The sequence below is a fragment of the Brienomyrus brachyistius genome, chromosome 6 (genome assembly GCF_023856365.1).
Source record: "Brienomyrus brachyistius isolate T26 chromosome 6, BBRACH_0.4, whole genome shotgun sequence".
Classification (NCBI taxonomy): Eukaryota; Metazoa; Chordata; class Actinopteri; order Osteoglossiformes; family Mormyridae; genus Brienomyrus; species Brienomyrus brachyistius.
The window spans coordinates 15,857,435-15,884,936 of NC_064538.1; the positions used below are offsets into that span (position 1 = coordinate 15,857,435).

The 27,502-nt window shown below is 43.3% G+C and overlaps 2 protein-coding genes across 5 annotated transcripts in view; both read right to left on the reverse strand.

Moving 5' to 3' along the window:
- snphb (syntaphilin b) overlaps nucleotides 1-5,755 on the reverse strand; it is a 31,549-nt gene extending 25,794 nt beyond the window's left edge. For all 3 annotated transcript variants that reach the window (XM_049016447.1, XM_049016446.1, XM_049016441.1), the window contains exon 1: nucleotides 5,145-5,755. The gene's annotated coding sequence lies outside the window, so the exon portion shown is untranslated. The remainder of the gene's footprint in view (nucleotides 1-5,144) is intronic.
- A 9,370-nt stretch (nucleotides 5,756-15,125) lies between these two features.
- Nucleotides 15,126-27,389, reverse strand: LOC125744740 (transient receptor potential cation channel subfamily V member 1-like). Of its 2 annotated transcripts, none has more exons than XM_049016902.1 (15): nucleotides 26,770-27,389; nucleotides 23,494-23,715; nucleotides 22,998-23,155; nucleotides 22,292-22,444; nucleotides 22,031-22,168; nucleotides 21,282-21,574; nucleotides 20,793-20,969; nucleotides 20,305-20,460; nucleotides 19,917-20,012; nucleotides 17,883-17,953; nucleotides 17,521-17,686; nucleotides 17,354-17,420; nucleotides 16,772-17,103; nucleotides 16,466-16,587; nucleotides 15,126-16,176 (listed from the first exon to the last, which is right to left on the reverse strand). In XM_049016902.1, exons 2-15 carry the CDS (start codon nucleotides 23,691-23,693, stop codon nucleotides 16,059-16,061), a joined length of 2,247 nt encoding a protein of 748 aa, XP_048872859.1. In that variant the 5' UTR covers nucleotides 23,694-23,715; nucleotides 26,770-27,389; the 3' UTR covers nucleotides 15,126-16,058. The 2 variants fall into 2 exon arrangements, with proteins under 2 accessions (XP_048872859.1, XP_048872858.1); XM_049016901.1 differs by having other exon boundaries at nucleotides 19,917-20,015; nucleotides 26,770-27,388.
- Nucleotides 27,390-27,502: the final 113 nt, after the last annotated feature.

Genomic DNA, 27,502 nt, shown 5'->3' on the forward strand with positions numbered 1-27,502 from the left:
GCAGCAGGGACATCTTGGAGGGAATGTCCCTCGCTGAAGACGCGCACCCAGCAGAGATTGAGCGCGAGAACCTCCAGCAGCTGGTGCACGGTGTGTCAGAGAGGAGAGCTCAGCTGGTCGCACTGCATTGCGCAAGGGTTGTAGAGCCGCCGTCCGTCACTCCGGAAACAGCCCAACCTCCGCCGACAGCCCAAAGCCAGAGGAAGAAAAAGAACCGGAGAAAAGAGGGACCAGGATAAGATCCGGCGATCTTCCTGGGGGCTGTCTCCCTCGTCGCTTCTGATTCCGTTGGATATTGGGAGGAACCCTTCCCGATCTTCAACCCAGCGGTGTTCTCCTGGGACGCCCCCAGACGTTGCTTCCAGTGGTCCAAGGTCCTAACATCACCGCCACCACGAAGCTGCCATTGCGGGCAGCTTCCCCCTTCCGGGAAACTCACCTGCCTCTTAAAGGGGCCAGGTCAATTTGGGATGCAATCCCACGGGTCCCACGGTCCTTAAAAGGGACAACGCCTGCTGTTGAGGTGCCTACCCTGGTGACAGTGCGTGATGCTCCTGCCTTGCCTGCTTTGCCTGATCAGCCTGTACAGCCTGTCCTGCCCGTGCCTGATCTGTCTGTCCTGCCCGTGCCTGATCTGTCTGTCCTGTCTGACGGGCCTGTCCTGCCGGTGCCTGTCCTGCCTGATCTGCCCAATGAGGCTCTGGCCACTGCGGTGCCCCCTGCTGGTCCTGAGTCGGCAGTTCCTGCATCGCACGAGGCACCTGCCATGGCCCCGCCTCCAGCTACTGCTCTGCTCTTTGCACTGCCCAAGTTCCCTGCTGCGGCTGCTGCACTGCCCGAGCTCCCTGCTATAGCTACAGCTCCGCCCACGCCGGAGGTCCCGGCTACGCTGCAGTCCCTGCTACGGCACCGTCTGCGGCTGCGCCTGCTACGGCCCCGCCTCCGCCTGCTTCACCACCCAAGGCACCGCCTCCGCCTGCTGCACTGCCCAAGGCACCGCCACTGCCTGCTGCACCACCCAAGCGCCACCTCCGCTTGTTCCACCCGTTCCTTAGGCACCTGTTTCGTCCCTCCTGACTCCGCCCATTCCAGAGGCCCCTCTGCCTCTGCCTGTCCCTGCTCCGCCCGAGGTTCCTCTGCTTCTACCTGTGACTCCTGCCCCTGAGGCTCTGCCAGTCCCGGTCCATGACCCTGCTCCAGTTCCTCCAGCACCAGTCCCAGTCCCCGAGGAGGTTCTAGACAGTCTGACCACTGCTCCTTCCACCTTAGAGGAGGAGCTCTAGTGGGACCCCTTCGAGGCCTTCCTCATGACTCCTCTGCCCTCGGCCTGAACCCCACCTTTCAGTGTCCCGAAAGGGCAGGGGACACCTCCGCAGGGGTCGGGTCCCGCCCGCCCTGCCCCCTGGTTTGCCCTCACTCTCCCCGGCTGTGGCTCTGCGGCTGCTTGTAGATCTTCCGGCTCCAGTCCGGCTACTGCCTGCGGGTCCCCCTCCGAGGGCTCGTTGTCCGCCAGTGGTCCCTCCTCCGATGCCTCCTCGGCCGCCTCCGACTTCCCCTGCCTCGACTCCTTGGTCCCCCCACTGCGGCTTGGCATCAGATGGCACCTTTCCCAACTTTGGCTGCGCTGTCGCCTGCTGTGGCTTTCCCCTCCTTCTCACCTGTGCCGTGGTCCCCGCCGCCTTCCTCTTCACCTGCTTCCTCCTCACCTCCTTCGTCTGTCCCTCTGCCTGCCGCCTCACCCACTGCGAGGTCCCCTCCTGCTCCAGCCTCCTAGTTGCCTGCGGCCCTTCCAGCTGCCACCTGTCACCCGCTGCGGCTCCCCCGGCCTTTCCCGTCTGGCCTCCTCTGTTTCCTCCTCGTCCCTGCGTCCCTCCTGTCTCTGCTCCTCGTCCCTCTGTGCCTCCCGTGTTCACTCCTGGTCCTCCGTTTCCTCCCGGTCCTTTTGTCCCATCCGTTGGTGTTTCCCCTGTATCTCCCTTTCTGGTTTGTCTGTCCGCGTTCCCTGTTCTGTGTCAGGTCCTGTCCTGGCTTCTGACTTTGTGATTGTGTTGTTTGTCCATCCTGTTCCCGATCCCTCGTTGATGTTTGGCTCTTGTTTTGGGGTACGCCTGGAGTGCATGCCTTAAGGGGGGGGTTCTGTCATGACCTGCGCGTCCAGTCCTCATGTGTGCCACGCCCCCTGACTCACAGTATGATAATATATTGATAAAAGGTTCACAATATGATAATTATCACGATGTTTAACAAGAAAATAATTCTCAATTAATAAGTAACATGTTTATATCAAATTAGTTCTTCCTTTAAACATAAAGTGCTTCTGCTTTTCTTCATTAGTGAAATATCCAGCTATGACCTTAAGTATTTGCCAGAACTTGCTAGAGCAGTAATTGTCATTTGCAATGAATGACTGAACAATGAATGCAATTATAAAACAAAAACAAGCAGTCAGTAGTTCCTTTATAAAATATAAATTATTACTGCAGCAGCTGGATCTTTTAGTAAAACGCAATCTGTAATTCCAAAATAGTGTTTTCTGGGAAAAGATAATGATACCACAAAATTTAGAACAGCAACCTTTAGTAAATATTAATTGTAGAACATGAAGTAAATCTATTTCTTTATAAAGCATGGATTTAAATATTGTTTGTTTTGGTTTCTGAGTCCAGTGGCTAAATCAGTTATTCCTAGTTAATACTAAATCTAAATCTAGTTATATCCTAGTTCATTTTTCCTAATTTTTGATTGCTCACAGATCGTATAAAATAATTTTGTATCTATTTATAATCACCTAAGTCCTTACTTAAATTCTCTATCCAGTATCTTTAGCACCTATTTATCTTTCCTTTAAATTTGTAACCTCCCCCCACATATAAAACAAAATCACATCCTATACCATTCACGCATAACAATATCCAAGGGTTAACCCATATGTGACATTGTGAAATAGCAGGGAGTAGCTATTTCAGCACCCAAGAGGTAGTACTTTGCTGGTATTTTGTTAGTTAGGGATTCAAACCATCACTCATTCAATTACAAGTGTGCTTTCCTAACCATTAGGCCACCACTAAATTTGTTTTATTGGCACAAACATTAGATTTTTGTCTACACACAGGACAAAGCAATTTGTATGACAAAGAAAGAGCTCTACCTCAGATTTTAATTTAGTATTTGGGCTAAATTATTAAATTGAACCAGGGAGATAAATTTTCGAAGGGTAAAGGGGTGAGACAGTCCTCTTAACTTATGACCTTAATATTTTTAAGCCTGCTTACAGCCCTGTCTCTATCAAATGTAAAATATTTCCAAGCAGCAGAACACGATACTCTACCTGTCAGAGTTGTGTGTCTGGACATACTTTCTTGTATGTGTACATATGTATGTATACCTATATAATCTGTGCTGTAGCATGCATGCATTCTACGTATTCTAAGAATTTTGTTCTTGACAAGCCAAAAGCTAAGGGGCTAACAAGCCACACCTATGACCGCCCCATTGCAAGCGCGCTCTCTCTGTCTGCACAGCGCGAGGTAATGTTATGTCATGTGGTGTTGCGCTGTCAGCATATCGAGCATCTCTCCCTCTCCTCCCCCCGCAGCCTTAGCCCAGTCCAGTCGAGTGAGCCCTACCTTGAGCCTCTACTTGATCCAGCCCACTGTGCCTGTCTATTCTGCCCAAGGACCTCTGTGTCCTTCCATCCAGTTCCTGCCCCAGCGCGCCAGTCTCTGAAGGCTCCTTGCTCCCAATGTCCTCCTCTGCCATGCCCTGTTTTAAGCCCGAGCTGCTTCGCCCGTAGCCCAACCTAAGTATCCCCGTTTACTCCCCTTGTTGGCCTGTGCTTGAATAAATACCCCGTGTCTGAAGGAAAGCGACTCTCCTGTCACTGCAAGTGTTTCTGCCAGTTGTTATCATCCACCCATCCATCCATTTTCCAAACCGCTTATCCTACTGGGTCGCGGGGGGTCCGGAGCCTATCCCGGAAGCAATGAGCACGAGGCAGGGAACAACCCAGGATGAGGGGCCAGCCCATCACAGGGCACACTCACACACATCAATATTCTTAATTGATTGTCTTTTGTCTAGTCGCAAAACCATCCAACGTGTTATAATATCAATTATACAACATATTTAGTTAGCTATCAACATTAAAGAAATTAAGAACCACAGTTTAAACTAATTTCTACTAGTAGGAATCAAGTTATTCCGACTAAGCCTTAGACTATCGGAAGACAATTTGTCCTGCCATAAACACATGGCATTTTAGTAAATGCTGTAATAAAAACGCCTCTGTAATTAACTTGTACATGCAACATATTGTTTGCATTGTAACGACCCTTTAAAAATAACCTTTTTTAAAACGAGACAGAAAACTAATCCATTTAGCGTGACAATCTGAAGTAACTGGTATTTACCACTAGGGGGATTTCCGATGTAAATGTATGATGATTTAAACCAGCTGATGTGGAAAATGAATCGCTACTTTAGGAGTACTTCACAGTACTGTAACAGAAAAAACTGGTGTAATATTACATTTGATTTCACGACGTCGGTTCTACGTCAGATGTCACTCCGTATTCACATCGACGTCAGTTTTTGGTTTTGACTGAATGTGAGATGGCGAGCGAATTTGAAATTTAGGACACATTGCCGGGTTAGCGCTGTTGCCTCACAGTAAGAAAGTCCTGGCTTTGGCCTCGGGTCCTTTCAGCGTGGAGTTCGTGCGCTCTCCCTGTTTTTGCCAGGGGCTCCAATTTCCTCCCACAATCCCAAAGCATGCAGGATAGGTGAGCTTAAATTGGCCCTGTAGTTGTATGAGTGTGTGTGCCCTGCAGTGTAATCACGAGACACTGCCCATACATGCATGCCAGACGTAACAGTACACTTCTGCGCTGTCCTGCGACAGTGCAGGTGTAGTCACGAGACACAGTGCAGTACACTTTGTGCTGTAACCGCTGCTGTAATTTCCTTCATGTGCTGGGCCTCCACCTATAGCAGCTCGCGGCATTTCTGGGCCAGCTGGGACTCCAAGCCGCAACACGCCTCAACCTGGTCGAGCAGCACCATCTTGCGGCCATGCAACACCGCCTCCGCTGCCTTGGCCAAGCGTTTCTGGCAGTCGCACTCCTTTTCCAAGCTGGCCAACTCACCGTGTAGCGGTTCCACCTCCTGCTGCTCCTGCTCCACGGACTCCAGCAGCCGCTCCCAGTCATGATGGCTCGTCAAGCTCACATCAATCTTTAGTGAGCTGGGCCTCCCAGCCGCGGCACATCTTTTCCCACTCTAACAGAGTAGCCTCTGCCTGCTGCCTCTGCTAGTCGTGCTTGCAGCCGGAGTTGTGCCGCGGCTTCTCGTCACTGACTAGCGGGGAGCCCTTGATGGCCGGTGAGTGGCTGGAGTTCGCTGCGGTGCCTGCCCTCCTCGGTCGCTGACTTATTTTCTGCAGTGCTTCAGGGAGCGCTGTGCAGGTCCTAGATGAAGCGGAGAGTGCCTTCCTTTCCCCGGTCTGCCTTGGTCGACTGCTGGAGGTTCTGGTGCAAGCTTACGGGCAGTATTGTGTTCGGTGCCCTTCTCTCCTGCAGCACCAGCAAACGATTATATAATATATATGTTTTCAAGATATTCTCTTTGTGCACTGTGTACCTTTTTTGCACTACATTTACTTTGGTTTTGGTGCCTTGTCTGATTGGTACTAAATAATGCCTGTGCTGTGTTGTATATGTTATAGCTGCTGTATTTACCGGAATTTCCCACTGATAAATAAAGTCCGTCTTAATCTATAAAACAAATGTTTTACTGCCCTCTTTTGGACAAGTCGAAGCAGTACATAGTAGAGAGTGTTCCAAAACGTTTTTGTGTGGAAAACATAGCACATAGAAAGGACCCCACACCCAGGTGACTTAATTACTCCTGTTTCTGCCTTTAGTGAAGTAGCTAAACCATAATGAGGAAGCCTCAGGAATGACTCAGTTATTGTTTAAATGTGCTGCTTATGTTTTTTTATGGCAGCATATGTGTGGGAAAATCTAGAATAGGGATCAAAAGCACCAATATGGACACTTTCTGGTCTTATAAATAAATGTTCAACACAAAACACTTGTGGAACTTCTTTCATAATTTATTTGGATGCAGATGATCAAGTTCCAGATGTGCTCTGTGCTACAGTTTCTGCAGGTTCATCTGCACAAAAATGTGAACATTGAGGCCACTTCAGACATATTAAGAAATAACAAAAAAATGGAGAAAATATTGAGGGCTGGCAATAAGAACGTCACTGGTTCAAATCCTGTATAGTAATCATTATCAGTAATATAACTGAAAAACGCTAGAAGAACTTATAAGACCATGGTGCAAGCAGAATTAACACATTTATTCTTGGTTTTGGTGAGAATGACATTTCCTGATGAGAAAAAGGTTATGAGCCATCTGCAATAATAAAATGAAAATTGCATGCAAAACAATGAAGAATTTAGCGCTCATCCACTGAGCCTTTGAATTGGTTCTTTCACACTCACTCTGGAAGTAAGTGTATACTGAAATCGTTTTGAATTTTTTTTCTAATGTCAAACTTCTTTTTCTAAGTGTATCAAGGCATTGTACAACTGCTACTGTTCTGTGATTTATTTAATATCACTGTAAGATTTTTCGTGAAATAAATTTGGTTCAAAGGTTTACAAATGTGGGTCGTGACTAGACCGTGACTCAAGACTTGATGTGGGTTTTGAGGCTAAACTAGTTGAGAACCAGTGGTTTGGCTGACTTGTGCATCATGTTTGGCTGAAATTCTATTTATAGAGAAAATCCTCGTCATCAGAGTTCAGTTCTCCATAGCGACTTTAGAAATGCATGCACGTACCTGAAACAATGTACAGCGTATATAGATACAAAGTGGAAAATGTTTTACACAAGTTATTTAAATGAGCTATAAATTCAGGTTTTCAGGATACTTAAGGTACGTAAGCATGACTTTAAACATTATTTCTGCATTATTAAACATTACTAAAATATGTTATAGATTTGTTGTAATTTGAATAACTAAGTAATATAAATTCATACACAACAAGGTTTTTTCAAAGTGTGGTACCATCAACTGATAATGTGAAGAATTATATGAATAGTGTATTTTGAATAATAGAATAATGTGTTTTGGTTTAGCAGATGAGGCCATTGTGCATCCTGCCTTTAACATGAATCATGTGGTTACTTTCTTAGTGTAACACTGGGGTTTTCACCATATGTTGTCTTAATAAGTCCACTTTTGTGGACTGTCAGAATCACTGTGAGTGCGTCATTTTCAGACATGTCTTGTGACTGCTGGCTGCTGCGGTCTGTGACGGACCATGCAGGGCCATTTGGAAACAAGGCAAGTGTTGGAGAAAGCGTCAGGCTTTCCACTCCAACTCTGCACACAGGACCAAACTACAATACAGTATATGTTGGAGAAAGCGACAGGCTTTCCACTCCAACTCTGTACACACCATTAATTACGAGACAACACACTTAGAGTTTTACTTGCACAAGGGTAACCACACTCTCTGCATGCTAGGCTACAAAGGAATGTGTTACAAAGGGTGGTTCCCCTTGGCACCTTTATTTATAGTCAATGGGGGGCAGGGGTCTTGGAGTGAGAACAAAGAAAGGACTGTGAGAGTAAGAAGAAGTTCTGGTTTTACTCAGGTGGACAACTATTTAAACACGTGCTCAGGATACGTGTAAACTAATATAATCTAAAGTATGAAGGTAAAGGAAAACAAAATAATGTATATACATATTTACACTCATTGCTGATTATACAGAAATGATAACAAATGATTACTAACAGTTTCTTCAACCTAACAGTCCCTCCTGTTTATCATGACAGTATGATCAGAAGCATCAGTATTGTACAAATTGCAAAAACACTTTCAGCACAACCGTCATTCAGATCACATCATCATCATTATTAAGAGGGCTAGACAAGGTTAGTAAATCCATTCGTTCTTCTGCAGTGTATAGCAGAAAAACAGAATTAAAAGTGTGTAGACATAACAATTAGTTAAATTGTCTTTCTTTGCTGAATCATAAACATAACGGTACCAGTAGTTTTGTAGGAAAGGATGGGTCTCAGGTGGGAGCCGTCATGTGTCCATCTAGGTGGGCGAAACACCTGCTCTGGTGAGTGCAGAAGCAGACCAACAAATCCCATAAAGAGAATTACACCGAGAGTTACCTTACCACATCCCCACCCAATCAGAGCCATTCTAAATGGAGTGCAGATCAGCTGTTTTCTTCACCGGGTTGAGACGTCAGTATCCTATTGATTGCTGCGCCTTTGTAGCGGACTTCCACTGCTACTCCGAAGGTACAGAGGTCTCTGATACGGGCTTGATGGGCTTACAGTGACTCTTATGTCTCCAGGAAGGTCGCTCTGCTATTTTCACCGCTGTTGGTGTTGTGAGCAGGACTTGATAGGGTCCGTCCCACCGAGGCGTGCTCCAATCCTTTCGCAACAGGACCTTGACCAGGATCCAATCTCCTGGCTGCAGATTATCCTGTTGAACAGAAACAGAATTTACTGGCAGACTACTGGGGTTATGTTTTTGTTGTGATGATAATAGCTTACGCATCCAATCGGCTAACGTATTTTCTCTGTCTGCTTTTCCTATATCACTCATTTCGGTTGCTAAGGGAAACGGTCTACCATACACTATTTCAAATGGTGTCAATCCTGCAGGAGTGGGAGTTATTCTCATCCATAATTTTACTAGAGACAAACATTCTGGCCACGGTCTTTTTGTCTCTTCCACTGTCTTTCTGAGCCTTGTTTTAATGGTGCCGTTAGTTCTCTCCACTAAACCTGCGCTCTGGGGGTGATAAGCACAATGATTTTTGATCGTAAACCCGAGTGCTTGTGAGCAAAGGGACATGGTTTGATTCACAAAATGAGTCCCATTGTCCGATCTTATAATATGAGGTATGCCATAGGTAGGGAAATAATGGCCTACCAAACATTTTGCAACGGTCATTGCATCACAGTGTTTTACAGGGTATATTTCTACCCACTTAGAAAAGGTGTCTATAATGACTAGACAGTACTTCTTCCCTTGTGACCAAGATAATTCAATGAAATCCATATGTACAATTTGAAATGGATACTCAGCTGCGGGAAACTGGCCACGTTTTGGCCTTATGTTGCCTTGTGCATTGTGTTTACAGCAAATTAAGCACGCTCGACAAAATTGTTTTGCATAATCAGAAAAATTTATAGTATAAAAGTATTGTTGAATAATATGTACCATCCCTCCTGTTGAGACATGGGTGTTTCCATGGCTCACTAAGGCAGCTGTCTTGTATAAATTTTTTGGTAGGATGGGCTTGTCATTCATATAATAAGTTTTCCCTTGTTGTATTGCTCCTCTCTTAATCCAGCTCTGTATTTCTGTTTTAGGTGCATGAGTCTGTGCATCACATAGTACATCACTATCTATCAACAAGACATCTGTAACATTTAAGGCAGGTTGTTTTTGTGCAGCACTTTTTGCCGTCATGTCCGCAAAACTGTTTCCTTTAGCTATTGCGGAAGCATCAGTTTGGTGTGCCTTACATTTGCATATCGCAAGGCAGTTTGGTAATTGCACAACATCTAACAACCTGAGTAATAGGTTCGTATGAGTTAAAGATGTTCCTTGCGATGTCTTGAATCCTCTATTTTTCCACACTCTTGCATGGTGATGAACAGCTCCAAACACATATTGACTATCAGTGTATATTGTAAGTGGCTTGTTTTTGAAGAGCTCACATGCCCTAATTACAGCATAGAGTTCAGCCGCTTGTGCTGAACAAGCAGGGGGGAGTGCATCGGCCTCTAACACTTCAGTAGATGTAACTACAGCATATCCGACCTTGTTCTTCCCCATGTCATTTTTTGATGCTGATCCATCTACAAAAACAACCGTTGAATCTGGTATTGGGGTCTGTAAAATATCTGCTCTTGGTTTGGTTTGTTCTTCCACAACTGCTTTGCATGAATGTGGTTCTCCATCTTCCGCTGTCGGAAGAAGGGTGCTAGGGTTGAGAGGACCACATCGCTGTATTGTGATGTTTGACTGTGAAAGCAGGAGTGAGACTAGGGTCAGATGTCTAACATGTGTGAGGAATGGCAGTGGCGTCTGCAGTAAAACTAAAGAAACTGAATGTGGCACCTTCAAAGTGAGTGGGTGACACAACACTAATTCTGCTGATAATTTCACTGCTTCTGCAGCAGCTGCACATGCCTGCAAACACTGCGGAAAACCAGCTGCCACTGCATCTAATCGTTTAGAATAGAACGCTAATGGCCTCTCTTTTGCGCCGAATGGCTGTGTTAATACTGCCTTCATATACCCTTGATTTGCATCAACACATAGGGTAAATGGTTGTTGATAATCTGGCAGAGCAAGTGTCACATTAGTTTGTAACATCATTTTTAAGTTTGTGAATGCCAATTCTCCTTCTTTTGTCCACTGAATTTTATCTTTCAGTGCCATGTCCTTCCCATAAATCAGGGTTTGTAAAGGTTGAACGAGTGCAGCATAATCAGGTAACCATTCCCTGCAATAATTGCAAAGTCCTAAGAAGGACATCATTTGCTGTTTAGTCTTTGGCTTTGGTGCCTCTTGTATTGCCTGTTTTCTAGTTTCTAATAACGATCGACCTTGTTGGGAGAGTTTATGTCCAAGATATATAACTTCCTCTCTGCAATACTGTAATTTTTGTTTTGATGCTTTATGTCCTGTATCATACAAATGCTGTAACACTAACAGTGTGGCTTCTTTGCAATGCTGTTTTGTATCTGAAGCAATTAATATATCATCTACATACAGTAGCACTTGACTATGGGATGGTATTTTACAGGAACTCATTGAATAGCGTAGTGCCATTGTATATACATGTGGACTTTCTGAAAACCCTTGAGGGAGTCTAGTGTATGTGTATTTATGTCCTTTATAAGTGAAACCAAATAAGTGTTGTGAATCAGGATGTAGTGGTACTGAGAAAAAGGCATTACTCAGATCCACTACTGAAAAATACTTCTTGTCAGGGGACAAGGAATTTAACAAAAGGTGTGGATTAGGCACATCTGGTGCAGCATGTTGTACTATTTCATTTACTGGCCTTAAATCCTGCACCATGCGCCATTTCCCTGTATGTCCCTTCTGGACGGGGAATATAGGAGTATTGCAAGTGGCCTCAGGAGCCTCTCGCAATATTCCTGATGCCAACATATCCTGCACTACAGGGGCTATACCTTTCTCTGCTTCAGGTTTTAACGGGTATTGTCTAACTACCGGGCGGTGTTCTGATTTCACAATTACTTTGTATGGTGGGAACCCCTTTACCAGTCCTACATCAGTGGGGGAGGACGACCACAACCCTTCCGGGAGGCGATCTAGATCTGGACATGATCCCTCCTCCAGGGTTGGAAAAATTTGTCAGGTTGGGTCCTGCAAGTGTGTGGTGAGAGTGGTTTGAACTCTCCATCCCAAAGGAAACCGCCACACATTGTGTTTTTTGTCATAGCTCCAAAAGGAGCCAGGTACGGGTTGGTAGTCATTGTAACTGTGCATGGAATCTCGTAAGAACATCTCTACGTCCCTCCACTGCATCTGAGGTGGTTTTGATAGAGATACGTGTGGTGTTTCCCCTCTGAACACAGCCTGTTGTTTATTAGATAAGATGACTGAAGCAGCAGAAAAGCCAGTAGTGGAGTTAACATATATATGTTGTAAGGTGATACAAGTGTCTTGAAGGGCATGAAACGTTTTGTCATAGGCATAATCTGGTCCTGGGGTGCCTTTGTACCACATAGTGACGTGTAAGGCATCGCCAGGCATGAACTGGGTTTGTTTAGGGGACTGCTTTTCTCTAGTTTTTCTCAATATTTCACGTGTCTGTGCTGTCCCCCCCAGATCTAGGGACCAATAATACTGTGGAGCTGACATGCCATGTATCACGAAAGTTTGCTTTTCTACTATAGCCTTCATGCCAGTGGGTGTTGCAATCACACTAATACCCATTTGTATCATAAGATCCCTTCCTAACAGATTGACTGGACATGAAGGGCTTATTAGCACTTGGGCGTGACATTCTAACTCTGTTTCCTCATCTTTTATGCTAACTGGATTTGTCAATTGATGACTTTCAGCTTGGCCTCCTGCAGTTCGGATATTTATGGAGGACGAAGAAAAGGTAACCCTTGGAGGGCTAGTGGTTAACACTGTTCTACAGGCTCCGGTATCACATAGGCACTCATATATTTTCCCATTTATAATAAGCCTTCGTTTTGGTAGTTCTTCAAGTTGTTTTAGTGCTAGCAGTTGGCAAACTGCTTGCAAATCTATCTCTTCTGTCTCATCCTGTTTTTGCAGCTTATCTGGCTCTTTTGATAGTTCACAGGCTAATTGTCATTGATTCTCTGTGGAATTTGGGTTGTTTATAAACTTGGTTCTACATTGCCTAGCTAAGTGCCCAAGTTTTCCGCATGTCCAGCAAGTGTTATCTTGCTGTAATAAATTTCGCTGATTGCTCCTAAAAGCACCTCTCCCCCTTCCTCGACCTCGTGACCTTCCTCTGAACCCTCCCCTCCCCGGAGGATTCATATGTATTATTGCAACAGTATCATTAGCAGCAAACACTGCGTCTGATTTCTGTTTTTGTGCTGTATGGGCGTGTTGGGCATATTCTAGGGCTTGCTGTACTGAACCAGTATTCTGATGTACCCAATGTTTATCTATGTATCTCTTCAGTTCAGGTTTTAGCCCTGTGATGAACGCACGTTTTAACTGTTGCTGATAAACTCCTCCATTTTCCTCATTATAAGGAATTCCTGAATTCCCTCTAAACACCACTCTCATCCTATCCATAAAATCCTCTGGCTCTTCTCCATCTTTTTGCTTGCATTGTGCAATTCTACCATAATCTGCTCGTCTCATAAACACTGTCTCTATCCTTCCATGTAATTGCTGCATACTCTGTTGCAGAGCTTGTGAATTATGTGCAAGTGGTTGATTGTCTGGTCCATGACCAGTAAAGTCTCCTGCTACTCTTCCCCATTTATGATTGAACAGCTGTCTTAAACACTGGAACATTTCTCTACCATTCAGGTGAAAACTGCTCTGTAGTTCCAATATTGCTGTCCAAAATTCTGGTACCCCTTCATCAACAGGAGGTATTCCCTTTAATGCTGCCGTTCTATCTTCAGCTGTCCATGGTCTATAGACTAACATTGTTTCAGGTCCTCCATCTGGCTCTCTATTAGGGTTTGCCACCTCCACTAGGGGGCATTGTAATTCTATTTCTTCCTCTTCACTATCAATATCAATGCCTTCATTTCGCGGATGCCATCGAACCTTAGCAGTAGCTAGATCGCGCACAGGGTATAACGTAGGATCTCTACTCCTAGTTATAATGGGGGAAGAAGGAAGAGCTGATGGCTTCTTTGGTATTGTGCCCGTAGCTGATGGTTGTTTTATTTCCCTTCTATCTACGGGTTGCATGGGGGCAGGCAATAGTGGTGGTGTTGGTGGTCTATTTTCTCTATGTTTTATTTTGGCCACCGTCTCATCTAAAGTGACTAGAGCGGCTGCAGTTAATTTATCCTTTCTATCATCCTTTTTCTGCTTTCTACGTACATCTCTTAACTTACTTTGTTCCAACCAATTATCTGAATACTTATATTCTTTTTTCCTTTTCTCCAATTTTCCTTTCTTCAAGGTTTGTAACATTTCTAGTCTTAAATTTCCTTGTAATTTTAAGATATCTGGAGTGTGGAGTTTCCCTTCAAACCCATGTTTTTTCCTCCACCTCTGATTACTTATTTGTCCTGAACCTGGTTTATATCCTTCCATAAACTTCTCATCTCCCTCTAGTTCAATCCTCTTACTCTGATTCTTTCCCATTTTTTTTCTTTCCCGTCTCCGCACTACACAGGTCCTGGGTGGAAATTCACTGGTACGAGATATATGGGAGGACACCAATACGGCCTTCTACTACACGCTGTTCGTGCAGCGGTATTGGTTTTCAGGGATGAAACCCGTCCTTGATCCTTCAATCACCAGTACTTCTTTCCCACCAGGCAAAATAAGAAATGGACTGACAGAAGCAACTCTAAGCCTCTATAACAGTCTTAGTCCAGTCATTCACACAATACATGCATGTTCATATTTCGCTTAATTACGGCTAAGCCTAACCCCTTTTCTGCTTAATTACGGCTAAGCCTAACCCCTTTTCTGCTTAATTACGGCTAAGCCTAACCCACGTCAATTGACCCGGTTATTTCGCTGAATAACCTTTGTTGTCTCACCTGTCCCGTGTGCCTGTGTTCCGCCACCGAGGTCCGTCAGACATCACCAGACGTCGAGCGCAGTTCTAACCACCGGCCTGATGACGAATTCACGTCACAGGTCTTTTTTGCACCCGTCTCCGAGTGGCTGCCGGCAGGCTTCAGTGTCGCTCCTCTCGGCGTGCTGGCGATGTCGTCAGGTGTCCTCGGATCCGGCTCGAAGGACCAAATTATATGTTGGAGAAAGCGTCAGGCTTTCCACTCCAACTCTGCACACAGGACCAAACTACAATACAGTATATGTTGGAGAAAGCGACAGGCTTTCCACTCCAACTCTGTACACACCATTAATTACGAGACAACACACTTAGAGTTTTACTTGCACAAGGGTAACCACACTCTCTGCATGCTAGGCTACAAAGGAATGTGTTACAAAGGGTGGTTCCCCTTGGCACCTTTATAGTCAATGGGGGGCAGGGGTCTTGGAGTGAGAACAAAGAAAGGACTGTGAGAGTAAGAAGAAGTTCTGGTTTTACTCAGGTGGACAACTATTTAAACACGTGCTCAGGATACGTGTAAACTAATATAATCTAAAGTATGAAGGTAAAGGAAAACAAAATAATGTATATACATATTTACACTCATTGCTGATTATACAGAAATGATAACAAATGATTACTAACAGTTTCTTCAACCTAACAGCAAGACAGGAGGTATCAGTGTGTTACGATCCTCAGTCTAGGGTTGAGGACCGTCAGAAAGGTAAAGGGAAAGGAGAGGGGAAAACGAGACAACCAAGGGATGGGAAAATGGAACACGGGACACAGAGGGATCTTTTTTTGTATTTTTTTATATTTATTAACAACACTTTCACAAACAGTAGGGTAACAGACTTCCGGAGTGACACGGCCAAAACAATAAACAAACAGCACTAACGAACACGTCTCAACTAAGCTAATTCTAAACGAAAAGAAAACGGGAAAACAAAATGACAAAAGTAACTCTGACTCCCTCACCAAAAAACACAGTAAACCACACGGAAAAACAAATGGGCAGTCACTCCTTACACACTTAACAGACACGAACATACAGGAAACACCAAAGCCGAAACACAGTATCCGAGGGGCAAGGCAAAGAGAGGGGTCAGTAAGAAGGTAAGAGATCAAAACCAGAAAGCAGTCAAAACCGAAGGCAAAGGTACAGAAGGGCAAAGCAAGAGACGAAAACCAGGAAACCAAAACTGTCATACACCAATAATCAACATGCAAGCAAACCACATACAAACCAACCAAGAGCAGAGCTCCTGCTACTCTCCCGCCACGGCTTTTTCAATCATAGAAGCGGAAGTAACGTCGAAGATCGGGGCGTGGCCAGGTCCGGGAGGCAGAGTCGAAGGGAGCTGGGCGACGATCAGGATCGGCAGGGCAACCCCTCCCCAACACCTTACGGCACGTAACACAGCGGCTCTGAGATGTACTGGGGTGGAGGAAACTGAGCATTTTGTGTTCTCATATAAAAAGGTGAATTTTTCTTTTTCTTGAATGAGACACTCATTACAAAATAGACCAAAGACTGTAACTGCACAACAATCACTGCTACTCAATATATCACCTAAATGGACTTTCTCCATCTGCTTTCACTAACTGCCAATAACATTAAAGTTAATGCCGTGACTCTTTGCAGGTTTTGCTGAAATCTTCCAAATGTTATAGATCGGGCCCAAATGGATCTACCAAAGTCTGACTCCTGCCCTCCCCCCATCCACTTAATTGAGTTGCATGTCTTTGTTTTGTGGGAAATGCATCATTTTCTGACAGCTCCCGGGTTCTTCGTTTAAGATGCCGAGGTCGCTCTCCCATTTGTTCCAGTTGATTTCTTCCACACTGAAATAACAAAATGAAACGTTATATTTCACATACTGTCCCGTACTTTCACTGGTGTGAAAATAGATGCAAGGTCTATTAATATCCATCTGGTAGAGTTTTAGCAGTAGAGACCTAAAAAATACATGAAATAACTCTAACTGTACGCTATACAAGTATAAAAATGAAACTGATTTTGTCTGTAAGAACATGACTGCCCATTTCTAGTTGTTTGTCAGTGAAGCTTCCTAGATTGTGACTTCATTTTAATCTTTGAGTCTAAATGGCTGCATCCACATTGGTTGTTCACCTGAAGCACCAGCGCTTGTCTGTCTCAGGCTTCCTGCCCAGGTCTTTCTCCATCCCAGAACGCAGTCTCTTCCTCAGACAGGAGGGTAAAGTCCTCTCCAGGTCCAGGATGGTGATTGCTCTCTGAGGAGACCAAAAAAAAAGTCCATTTGTCCCCTGGTCCACCACAACTTAATGGCAGATGACTCACCAGTCCTCTTCCAATACTATTATGCCGGTTTTATGCTTGTGGTCATAAAACCAGCATAGTAGTATATGAAGAGGACTAGTGAGTGATCTGTCATTGGGTTGTGGTGCCTTTGCTTACCTGAAGCTTCCAGATGTTTAAGCTCTCTTCAGACAGCTGCTCCACAGTCCTGTTCATCAGGGCGATGAGCATGTTGAGCAGCAGGATGTAGGTAAAGACAATGTAGGAGATGAGCAGCACGTAGAAAACCTCTTTGTACTTGTAGTTCTCGGTGAACTCCAAGTCACCCATTCCTATGGTAAACTTGAAGAGCTCCAGAGTGGTGAAGGAGAGGCTTTTAAAGGTGGGTTTCTTACAGTCAACAGATTCGTCTACTGGGGTAAAAAAGGACCTTGATGAGCTATTGCGGTGAAGTTTAGGGGGTGGGGGCTCATCCAGCAGCGTCACCACAGCTGTTGATATAATCATTATGTGTTATTAGTCAGCAACCAATCCTTATGTCCATTTTAAAAGTTAGACTAGGTAAAATGCCCTACAGAACACAGCTCTGTAAGTTGTGTGCTACAGTAATGAATACCACAGAAAATGTATAACTGGTACATAAGTTGTGAAAGCATTATGAAAGTCTTACGTAGGGCTACTTAATACAAGGTTGTTGCTTGAGAACTAAGATAATAGATGAAGAATGAAAGAGACAGATACCTGCTGAAAATCCAAAAAGGTAGACAATGTAGACAAACAGAAAGCGCAAAACGTCACTGAGGATCATCTGACGAGACAAGGGAGACGTAAAAAGTGACTGATGAAATGTCAAAGTGGTACAAAGATATGACTCTACAATGGACAACTTAGACCACTCTGAGATGTACCCTCTGTATGATGATTGTGTAGATCCCCATATGTCTGGAACCTCGGGAGAAGTGCAGCAAATTGATCCAGCTGAGGGCAAGACTGATCACCAGGAGGCCCAAGTATTCTTGCCTTTTACAGCAGTAAAGGACTGCCGCGATGATGAAGAGGATGGCCTGTATGAAACTAGGAGCAGAGCACTTCATCACTTAGAATCTTGATGAAAAAATATGGCAAGTTTATGGTAGGTAATTCCAGCCTAACTTTTGATTTGTTACATACTCCCAGACTCATCTCACTGATGATTCTGCCCAGCCCATAGTGGTCAGACCATGATGCCAATGCAACTTGCTTAAAGCTCACAAATCTACTGACAACTCACAAAAGTATCTCGCTGTACCCATCCACCAGCAGAGTCTGCAGATTCGGGCGCTTTCTCTTCAGTTCTGATAACTTTACATGAGAAAGGTCTATGTCATAAACACATTCAATATGTAAAAACTCTCAAGCTATGATGATTGATCATAGGCTTTGTAAGTTTTGGAAATGAGCTGATTCAAAGGCAGCATGTCCCAGACTAAAACTGCAACTACCATGTTTTCATGAATTTTGATGTTTTCTTTTTAAATCGAATGTATGCTCAGAATCATTCCATGACTTTTCACAAGAAACAAAAAAAATGCCAACATTCTCTTTAAAAAAAAATGGGCAACCAAGTAAGGAGAAACCACAATAATGATGTCTATTTACTTTTATGAACTAAACTGAAATTACTGGTGCCTGCCTCTTTACTTAAATATTACAGTCATATATAATAAAGTAAAAATATATTAAAGGGAGTGGCAACAGGGATCTGGGTTCAAGGAAGGCCACACCCCATCATACTGGACACAGAGGCTGGTCCCTCTGCTTCTTCTCCAGCAGCATTGGCAGGGTGCCAAGTAGGGCTGGGCGATATGGACCAAAAATCAGACCTCGATATTTTTTAGCTGAAACGCAATATACAATATATGTCTCGATTTTTTTTTCCAATAAAGTAATAACAAATAGAGAGTTCCTAGTCAGAACCAAATGTGCCCAATATCACACAGGCATTTTTAACAGACAGCTGTACATGTACATGAAAAAATGGCTCAAAAATAAAGCACCGGCATATATTATTCTTTGCTAGCTTTCCTCCTGTCTGTGTCTGTCCCTATATTGTTGCTGCATGTAGGACCTATGAGTGAGGGGGGGGCGGGTTGTGTTCTGAGAAGGGGAGGGGCAGGGCAGGGTGCAGTTGTGCGAGAGACAGACAGGGACAGGAGAAACAGGTGAATTGGCAGTGTTCCTACATTTCATCCTACCTACTGAAACGTCCTACCTTTGGGTACTGTGCATGTGCACAGCAAATTCATGGCCTTTTCGTGCTTGAAGAGCTGCCTATCGATCTATCCTACCTTGCGTTGGAGTTACAGCTGAGTCTTGCATAATTAATGTTATATGTGCATTTTTCAAGCTTCATACATTTTAAATATTTTACTAAATACATTTATCACACTTCACCATCAGATGTATGTCAAATCACTTGACATGAGTCTTGTAGGCTATATACTGTGTCAGTATTGCTCGCATATTTATAACAGCACATCCCTATAAAGTATTTTAATCTACTGAAATTGGCTACCCATGTATTGTATGAAGGTAGGATGCCCTGATAAAGTATTTCAGTCTATCGAGATGTAGTACCTGTAGTTCTAACACTAGTAATACTATATGATAAGGTATTTCAGATTGCCACGATGTCTGTTTACATGACATTAGTTTGTGTTTTTTTTTTTATTAATTACTTATTTATTATTTTTGGACCATCCTCTTTCAGTTTCAACCTGTAAAAACTATGGTAGCATTTTTTGGTAGGGTAGCACCGATCAATAGATATATCTGTTGAAACAGGCTACAGTAGAACAACTAGGCAGAGTAGGACAAATCCACAGAACAGGTGCTTTGTGAGTATAATTTTAAAGCAACACAAACTATATTGATATAAACAATATTCTCATCCGTCCCCTGCCTCGTGCCCATTGCTTCCGGGATAGGCTCTGGTCCCCCCGCGACCCAGTAGGATGAGCAGTTTGGAAAATGGATGGATGGGTGGATATTCTCATCCTATATCTCATTTGAAAACATATCAATATATCTTAAAAACTCAACATATCGCCCATCCCTAATACTGAGCATGTGGGGTGTATGCAGGGATGTGTAGAGGGCACCCAGGTGGACACCTTATGGCATAGCACCACTAACACAAATATCTACAAATATCCTGCTTATCCACAAACTAGTTTCAGCTCACTTCCAATTCAGACTCAGCCATACATTTTACAGGGATTTTTGCATGTTATTTCATGGAAATTGAAAAATATGCCTGACGTACCCCTTTAAAAAAGAAACAAAGCGCTCCAACGCAACAGATCACTTGGCCAGTGAGGTAGACATAATCCACATCAGTCTCTTCATTGGAAAATGATGACTGCTGCAATACACACATTGTTACAATTTTTGGTAGCATACAATTAGCAGTTAGCCTTTTTGAGGATGTTGCGTGTCTTAAGATGCTTTTAAGCTTATAGGATAAATAATTTTAAATGTCATGTAAGAAAAAGATATTGGCCTGTGGATGTTCTGCTCTGGAGACCTACTGAGCAGCCCAGGAGCAATCTGGGTAAAGCCTTCTGTCATTCTGACAGAACACGACAAATGATAAATAAATAAGTTAGAAGTGGCTATCAATTCAGTATGAGAGGAATCACTCAGCACCTTACCGGCTTCATCCTCGTGTTATAAGCAACTGCGGTGAAGATCCCTAAGTAGACAAGGTAGATGAGGAATTTGAAGAGAAATAGCCATCGAGCGAACTTTTCCCATTTGTCATTAAGCAACCTGCAGAGAGGCTCCAGCTGAAGCATCTTGAGGCGATTCTGAAACCATAAGATCATGTGAGATGAATGACTATGCTGAAGGTTAATTACATTGCGAAGAAAATTATGGATAAGCTATGGATATGAGTAGGGACCGATTATCTTGTCACATCTGTGGGTCCTTGAGCAAGGCTCTTAACCCCCAGCTCCCTGGGTGCCACAACAAGTGGCTGCCCTTTGCGGCCTACAGAGAGCCAGTTGGGGGAGGTGTAAAGAGAACTTCCCCACGTGGAGCAATAAACTATCAATAATAATAATAAGAAGAATAATAATAATAATTATTATTATTGTTATTACTGTGTGTAAAAAAAAGAGATTTTTCACCCACATACTGGAATCAAACTTCCGTAGACAATGATTTCCAGGACAGAGTTGGCCTCGAAGGAGTCCAATGAAGTCAAATCATAGAGGGATGACTGGACGGGACCATATGCCCATTCTATGAATTTGCGGGATAGGTGGACACTCTGCTTATCATCAAACTTGCGGCGTATCATGTGCTGAAACAGCTGGAAACAAATGTGAAGAACTTGAGAAGATAATGCCACAGATTCCTTCTTTCCCTAGTTCGTTGAGATGGATGGATGGATGGATGGGTGGATGGATGGATAGATGGGTGGATGGATGGATGGATGGATGGATGGATGGATGGATGGATAGATGGGTGGATGGATGGATGGGTAGACTGGTGGACAGACAGCTTTGGACGTCCTCATTGGTTATGCAGTCAAGAAGGATGGATTGTTTAGATGTTGAAAGTTATGTTGTATAAAGAGACACACTCGAGGACAAAAAGAAACACAAGCAGACAAGACATTTACCTCAATTTTGCCTCTCTTGGCCACGAGTTTGAGTGGCGTCAACTTTTCATGGTTCTCAGTGTCCTCTAGCTTGGTCTCTGGGTGAAGCTTTGCTGATATAGTGAGGATATGATCATACATCCTTACGATGAAGTCAGTGTTGTCTTTGTCTGCAACCAGGACCAGAGCATGTAGCACAGTGTTGCCCTGGGAATCCGTCTTCATGATGTCCACCTTCTGGTACGGATTATCGATGAGAAAATCAACAACGGCTGGCTGATTGGTACAGGCTGCCAGTGATAGTGGCAGCTCACCTGTGTGACAGATGGTTCAGGAATAATGTTTAGGCAAAAACCCCATATTGTCAGAAAAATAGTACCAGTTTGTACCTTGTCACTGAGGCTATACCGTCAAGTGCCAGTTGTACTCTCCCTGAAGCCAAATGTACTTTTTAATTAAATTTAAAGTACAGGACTCAAATTTAAGGCTTGGGACTCTGAGGAACATCCCCTGGGTACAAACATGATTAATGTTCCCCTAATGGTAAAAAAAATCTTCTTCACAGTCAATGTCTGCTCAAAGGTACAAGTACCTAAAGCTAAGGGTACAATTGGCAGACCCTCGAGGTTACAGCCCCACTGACAAGCAAAGGTACAAACTGTTACACTTTTTTTCTGACAGTGCAGATGCTCGCATTGTACGTGAAACCCAACAAATCTCATGGATTTTTTTATACCTCTGATCATCCCTCATCATGGTGCCCTACATACCAAAGTAGAAATTTGGTCCATCGTGTGCCTGAAAGAATTTCCCACAGGCTCTGGCATGAACATCAGCTCCTTTTTGCACCAGCAGCTTGACGAAGAACTCACTCCTTCTCTCAATGGCAACATGAAGTGCAGTTTGCCCTGTATCGGCCGAAGACACGAACAGGAAGGTCTACCAAGGGAAATCCAGTGAAATATACAATGTATAGCATCATGAAGGGTTTAAGAAAATACTACGGAAGTCATGTTTCAGGCAGAGCTCACCTTTGTAGTATGTGTCTGTGTACGCTGCATTGACAAATTCCTTCAAGTCTCCCATTTTCTCCGCAATGTCAAGAAGAAACTCTATGGTGTCATTTTTGCCATTTTTTAGATTTAGGAGCCCTTTAATAAGGGCGTTTTTGCCATGTGACTCATCTAAAGCAAGGAAAATAATCAGAAGCACTGGTAAATAAATGCTCGCAAAGAGTACAGTTTACTGCTGTCAAAATTTACACACCTATATTGAGTCAGGACATAAATTAAATCATTTTAAATGCTAAGAAATAAGGGAAAATTATGGCATACAAATTATGCTATTCACTGCCAAAGGACTAGCGGACTCAATCAACAGCAATGCAAGGATACAGTCCACGTGGGATGACTTTGTTTGCAATCTTTTACAGGTAGGACATTTCCAGTGGTGGTATTTTGCACCACTCAAACCATGCATTTAGCAGTACAGCACCCTCCACTAAATAATAAATAAACATGTTCCTTATTTAGGGTTATTTAGGTTTAGAGATGCTTAAGCAGCATGTTCTGCTAACCAGCTATCTAGCTATGATCTTCTGACTCTACTTGCAAGAGGTTTTGCAGAAACAAAACAAAACAAAAAAATTCACCACTGGGAATTCCATGTCCTGTCAGTTTAATTCGGCAGCTGCAGAACAATGGATGCTGAAGAGGGTAGAGCTGGAAGCTCGCTTACATTCGGAATTTGTCAAGTGTTTCATCGTGTGCTGCAAGTATTCATGCAGCCCCCGCAGCTTGCTTATGTCCCCACTCGACACTGCTGCAAATAAGGTGTTAATGCCAAATTTCTGTGCATTTTCCTGATTTATTATTTCTTCACATCCCCTTAATTTCCTGTAGATAACAGAAAATATCAATTCTGTGGTTTAAAACATCATTGGTAATTAAAATTAGTGAGCAAAATCTAGAAAAGCAAAATTGAAGAGCAAATCGCTCAGTTCCTGGGATACATACTGTATGAGTTTTGGAAATTTAATGAAATTTCTTGCTTGGGTTAAATAAGAACTGAGTGAGTTTTGGTTCCCAATACTGTGACTTATGATGGGAAAGCCTGACATCTGGTCATTGGCAGTCTCACACAAAAATGGCCTGAGTAAGTTTTGGAAATTTCCCATTCAGTTGTTAACAGGAGTGAGGTGTTTGGGCATACTATAAAAATGCAAGGAGCACACCTGTCAAAGTTCAAATTGAACCGAATTTTGGGTGTGACCACTTCCTCCAGGTAACTCGTATCCATGGGGATCTTCTCCACTCTGCCACCCTTAAAGGGCCAGCCTTTTGTTTTCTCTTTGCAGTGAGACCTCTCCTCAGCACTCCGGTCATCCGTCTCCAGGGAAAAGGGTTTCATTTCTAGGATGTTTGTCTGATCCATCCCTCCTCCTCTCTGTGACGCTCTGGGGAGGTACAGTCAAAGAAAACAAAAGTCAAAGTATATCACAGGCTCCTTGCAGCTCGAGACCAGCCTGAATGATTAACGAAAGATTCCCATTGACAGATGACACAGAGTGATTATTACTGATAGAAAAACCAATAGCAAAAACAGAACAATCAGTGAAACTATTTATACAAAATAAAACCAAAATTAATGCTTTTGTGGAGGGCAAGTAGATGACCCCTCCACAACTGGGGTTCGAATCCTGGTTCTGCTCTGTGCATGTGGATTCTGCATGTTCTCCCCCTGGCCTGTGGGTTTCTCCCAGAGCCCAAATATGCTGTGAGGCTAACTGGTCCCTAAATTGCCCATTAGTGTGTGTAAGTGCCCTGCAACAGACTGGCATGTTATTCATGCTTGTTCCCCCAGGGTGTGGTGTGTGGATCATTAGGTTGCGATGCTGTGCCTGTGATCAGAAGGTTACCAGTGGAGTAAATTCAGCCCTGGGCCCCTGAGCAAGGCCCTTAATTCCCAATTGCTTGAGGGATTGGCTGACCCTGCTTTCTCCGTTGTATGTTGATTAAAAACATCTGCAACATAAATGTAATGTAAATTCCCTGAGCTGCCTGGATAAACTCCAGGCTCCCCTGAAACCCTAACCAGGATAAATAGTTAAAAGATGGCCGAAATCTTTCTAAAAACAAGAATGTTCACTTTTTGAGGTTGCAAAAGGGAGAGCAGTATTTAGAAACATGTTGGATACCATCATAGCTGTGCATACTTATATGGGTGATTGTTTTTTTTCCTATTCAGTTTTGATGGTTGGCTCTCTTGGTCTGGGTTTTACTGACATGAACTTGTTTTAAGGAAAATTATATTTAAATGATCTTCATGGTGGTGTAAAACTATAATATAATGTCTGTCAAGTATGTTAGCTTAACCATTACAAAACTTCTCTTAGAGTCACCCTGGTATTTGCAGCAAATGTTACAGCATTCCAGCCACACTCTCATCCTACTTTGTAGGGTCCCAGCCATACACTCGGCATGCATTCTTTTTTATCTTTCCTAATCATGTGGTCACTTTCCTTATTCCTCATCAGACAACAATATACCTGTGTATTTGTCGACTCGACCACTAGCATGCCATGTTTGGCTAATCAATACCATATCAGGTTATTTAGCTAATTACATTAAGTAATTATGAGAGCTGGTGGGAAAATTAGATAAATACCTGGAATGGCTGAGGTGCCCCTGAGGAGAGGTTTGGGAAGATGGTCAACGTTCTTTGACCCATCTCACAAGGTATCATTAACTTTTTGAAGAACAGACTTTCTTGTTTTTTATTGTGTTATTTTTTCTTTGCATATAATCCAATGATGCATTCTGATTTAATTTCAGATCACATGTACGCTTTCTAACAAAAAATTTTTTTTTTTATTTTTGCACAGTGCTGTCTATCTCCCTGAAGTCTTACTCACCCACTTTGGCTGCATATTTCAATGTTAGTCCTGCCAGCACCAAGAACCCTAAGGTTTGTCTGCCAAAGGAAAAGGCCTGACCACATGGGTGTATACAGTTTAGGGGGCGCCCTTTTGCCCGAGACCTGTCTGTTTTCCTTTAATTTGTCCTGTTGTCATGACGATGCTGCCATCTGATTCACATGCTCAGTCTTGTGATTTTTTTTTTGCACCAAAGCAATTTGAACAGGGCTTACTAATCTACCAACAGCAGCAGTGGTGAGGTTTATCAGCAGACCTTTAAATACAAATGGGTTCTGTTTCAATCAAAACAGGACAACATAAGCAGCATCTTGGTCATTATATAAAAAAAGAAAATGTGCGTTTGGAGATGTACATGAGTATAAATAAAAGCTATCAACTAGCTAATTTTTTCTCAATAAAAATCTCAATTGAAAAAAAACTGTTTCTTCTGAAAAGAAGAAATGGTCAATAAAACAAGGGCAACGTCTGCGGTTAGTGGTTATTGCTTCACATTTATGCAACCCCAGAAAGGGGAAATCTCATTACTGCTCTCACATTTCCAATAAGCTACTCTGCAGCTGCATTTCCCACGGTTAACTCATGTAACACATTTTCCATTTTAGTGTGACATTTTATGACAAATTTTCGATATCCTTTACCAAAACAAAGACAGAGAATGAGAAACCTAATTTTGGTTTAAGATTAAGTAAATGTTAGTGCAATACTGATGGAGATGCAGACTACCAATGGTATATTTATTAAGCTGAGCACAGTATTCGCCAACTGTGGCATTTTCCTGAGTTACTTTCATCCATTATTAATATATGTTATAATGTAACATCCACCCATCCATTTTCCAAACCGCTTATCCTACTGGGTCGCGGGGCGTCGAGAGCCTATCCCGGAAGCAATGGGCACGAGGCAGGGAACAACCCAGAATGGGGGACCAGCCCATCGCAGGGCACACTCACACACCATGCCCTCACACATGCACACCTATGGGCAATTTAGCAACTCCAATTAGACTCAGCATGTTTTTGGACTGTGGGGGGAAACCGGAGTACCCGGAGGAAACCCCACGACGACATGGGGAGAACATGTAAACTCCACACGCATGTGACCCCAGCGGAGACTCAAACCCGGGTCCCAGAGGTGTTAGGCAACAGTGCTAACCACTGCACCACCATGCATAGTTCTCAGTATTTGGTAAATCTCTGTCAAATGTTACAAAACAGGACTGTACAGTGACAGTGAACACAACTGCTGTTGATTTAAAATAATGAGATATTATATCGATATTGTCATGTGATATTGATTGAGGCTACTTTGATTCCTAGTGGGCTTGTATTACTTACACCAGCTATACAATTTCATGACAAATTATTTTTTAGAAAAAATATGTAAATAAATTCTCTCATATAAAAGACAGCTAAACATCACTAACCAGCTTCAGAATCTGACCTGATTTGAAGCTTAGTAAAATGTAATTGTAAGGCTGATATTATAATCAATGGTTCTGCACCTCGCTAATTGAGACAGCATGCATCATGCACCTGAGTGCATTTCTGAGATTAAAAAAGCAGATGTACTTACATTATAATGAAGCAGTATTTTGTTTCTCTGTACCCCGATTCCTGTTGTTCCTAATTATCCATTTATTGTTGTGCAGAGATCAAGTCTAGCATTAAAATCCAAAGGGAGCCAAACGGATCCTCTCAGGCTGATAGCCGAGCCTTGTGGAGAACTCCTACCCTGAGATGGATGCTGGCGTGTTTACAGAGCACACAAGAATCCTGTCTGAGGTTTCATTGGATGGGAAGCATGATGGAGAGATGGAGAGGAAGCAACCCTATTTTCCCTGGGGAGTCTGACCATGCATTACTGCACATTAATGGCACTCCACAATACACCGGAGTCTCAGGAACAAACATCATACATCTCCTATGTGCATAGTGCATATTATACCCTAATTGGAAAAAAAATCTTTCTCAGACAAATATATCATGAGTGTCTTGTTTTCTTTAACTCGATGAATGCACTGATGCAGGGATAGATCCCTTAAGGGGCTAATGGCCTTTCATATTCCACCATTATCTGAGTTGCTAGACTAAAGACTGCATTCAACACAAAATCAGCTATTCAATGCTCATACAATTTAAATACTTCTAAAGAGGAGCCCCCCCAGCATGATTAAAAATCACTGGTATTGTGAAGCCAGCATTCCTTCTTACCTCGGGCTGTTTTCCCTCCGCTGATCTTTGAATGGCACGTCTGGTAATCATGAAATTTTGGTTTTTACAGTTTTGCTTCCCGTTCAGCAAGAGGG

Bases quoted from the DNA above. Each gene is read 5' to 3' on its own strand.
- LOC125744740 (XM_049016901.1), bottom strand. From the start codon at position 23,693: ATGGATCAGACAAACATCCTAGAAATGAAACCCTTTTCCCTGGAGACG. The intron at 22,169-22,291 runs GTGAGCTCTGCC...CGGCCGATACAG, and splicing joins CACAGACACATACTACAAAG to GGCAAACTGCACTTCATGTT. The intron at 17,687-17,882 runs GTGAGTTGTCAG...CTCTGCTCCTAG, and splicing joins GGGTACAGCGAGATACTTTT to TTTCATACAGGCCATCCTCT.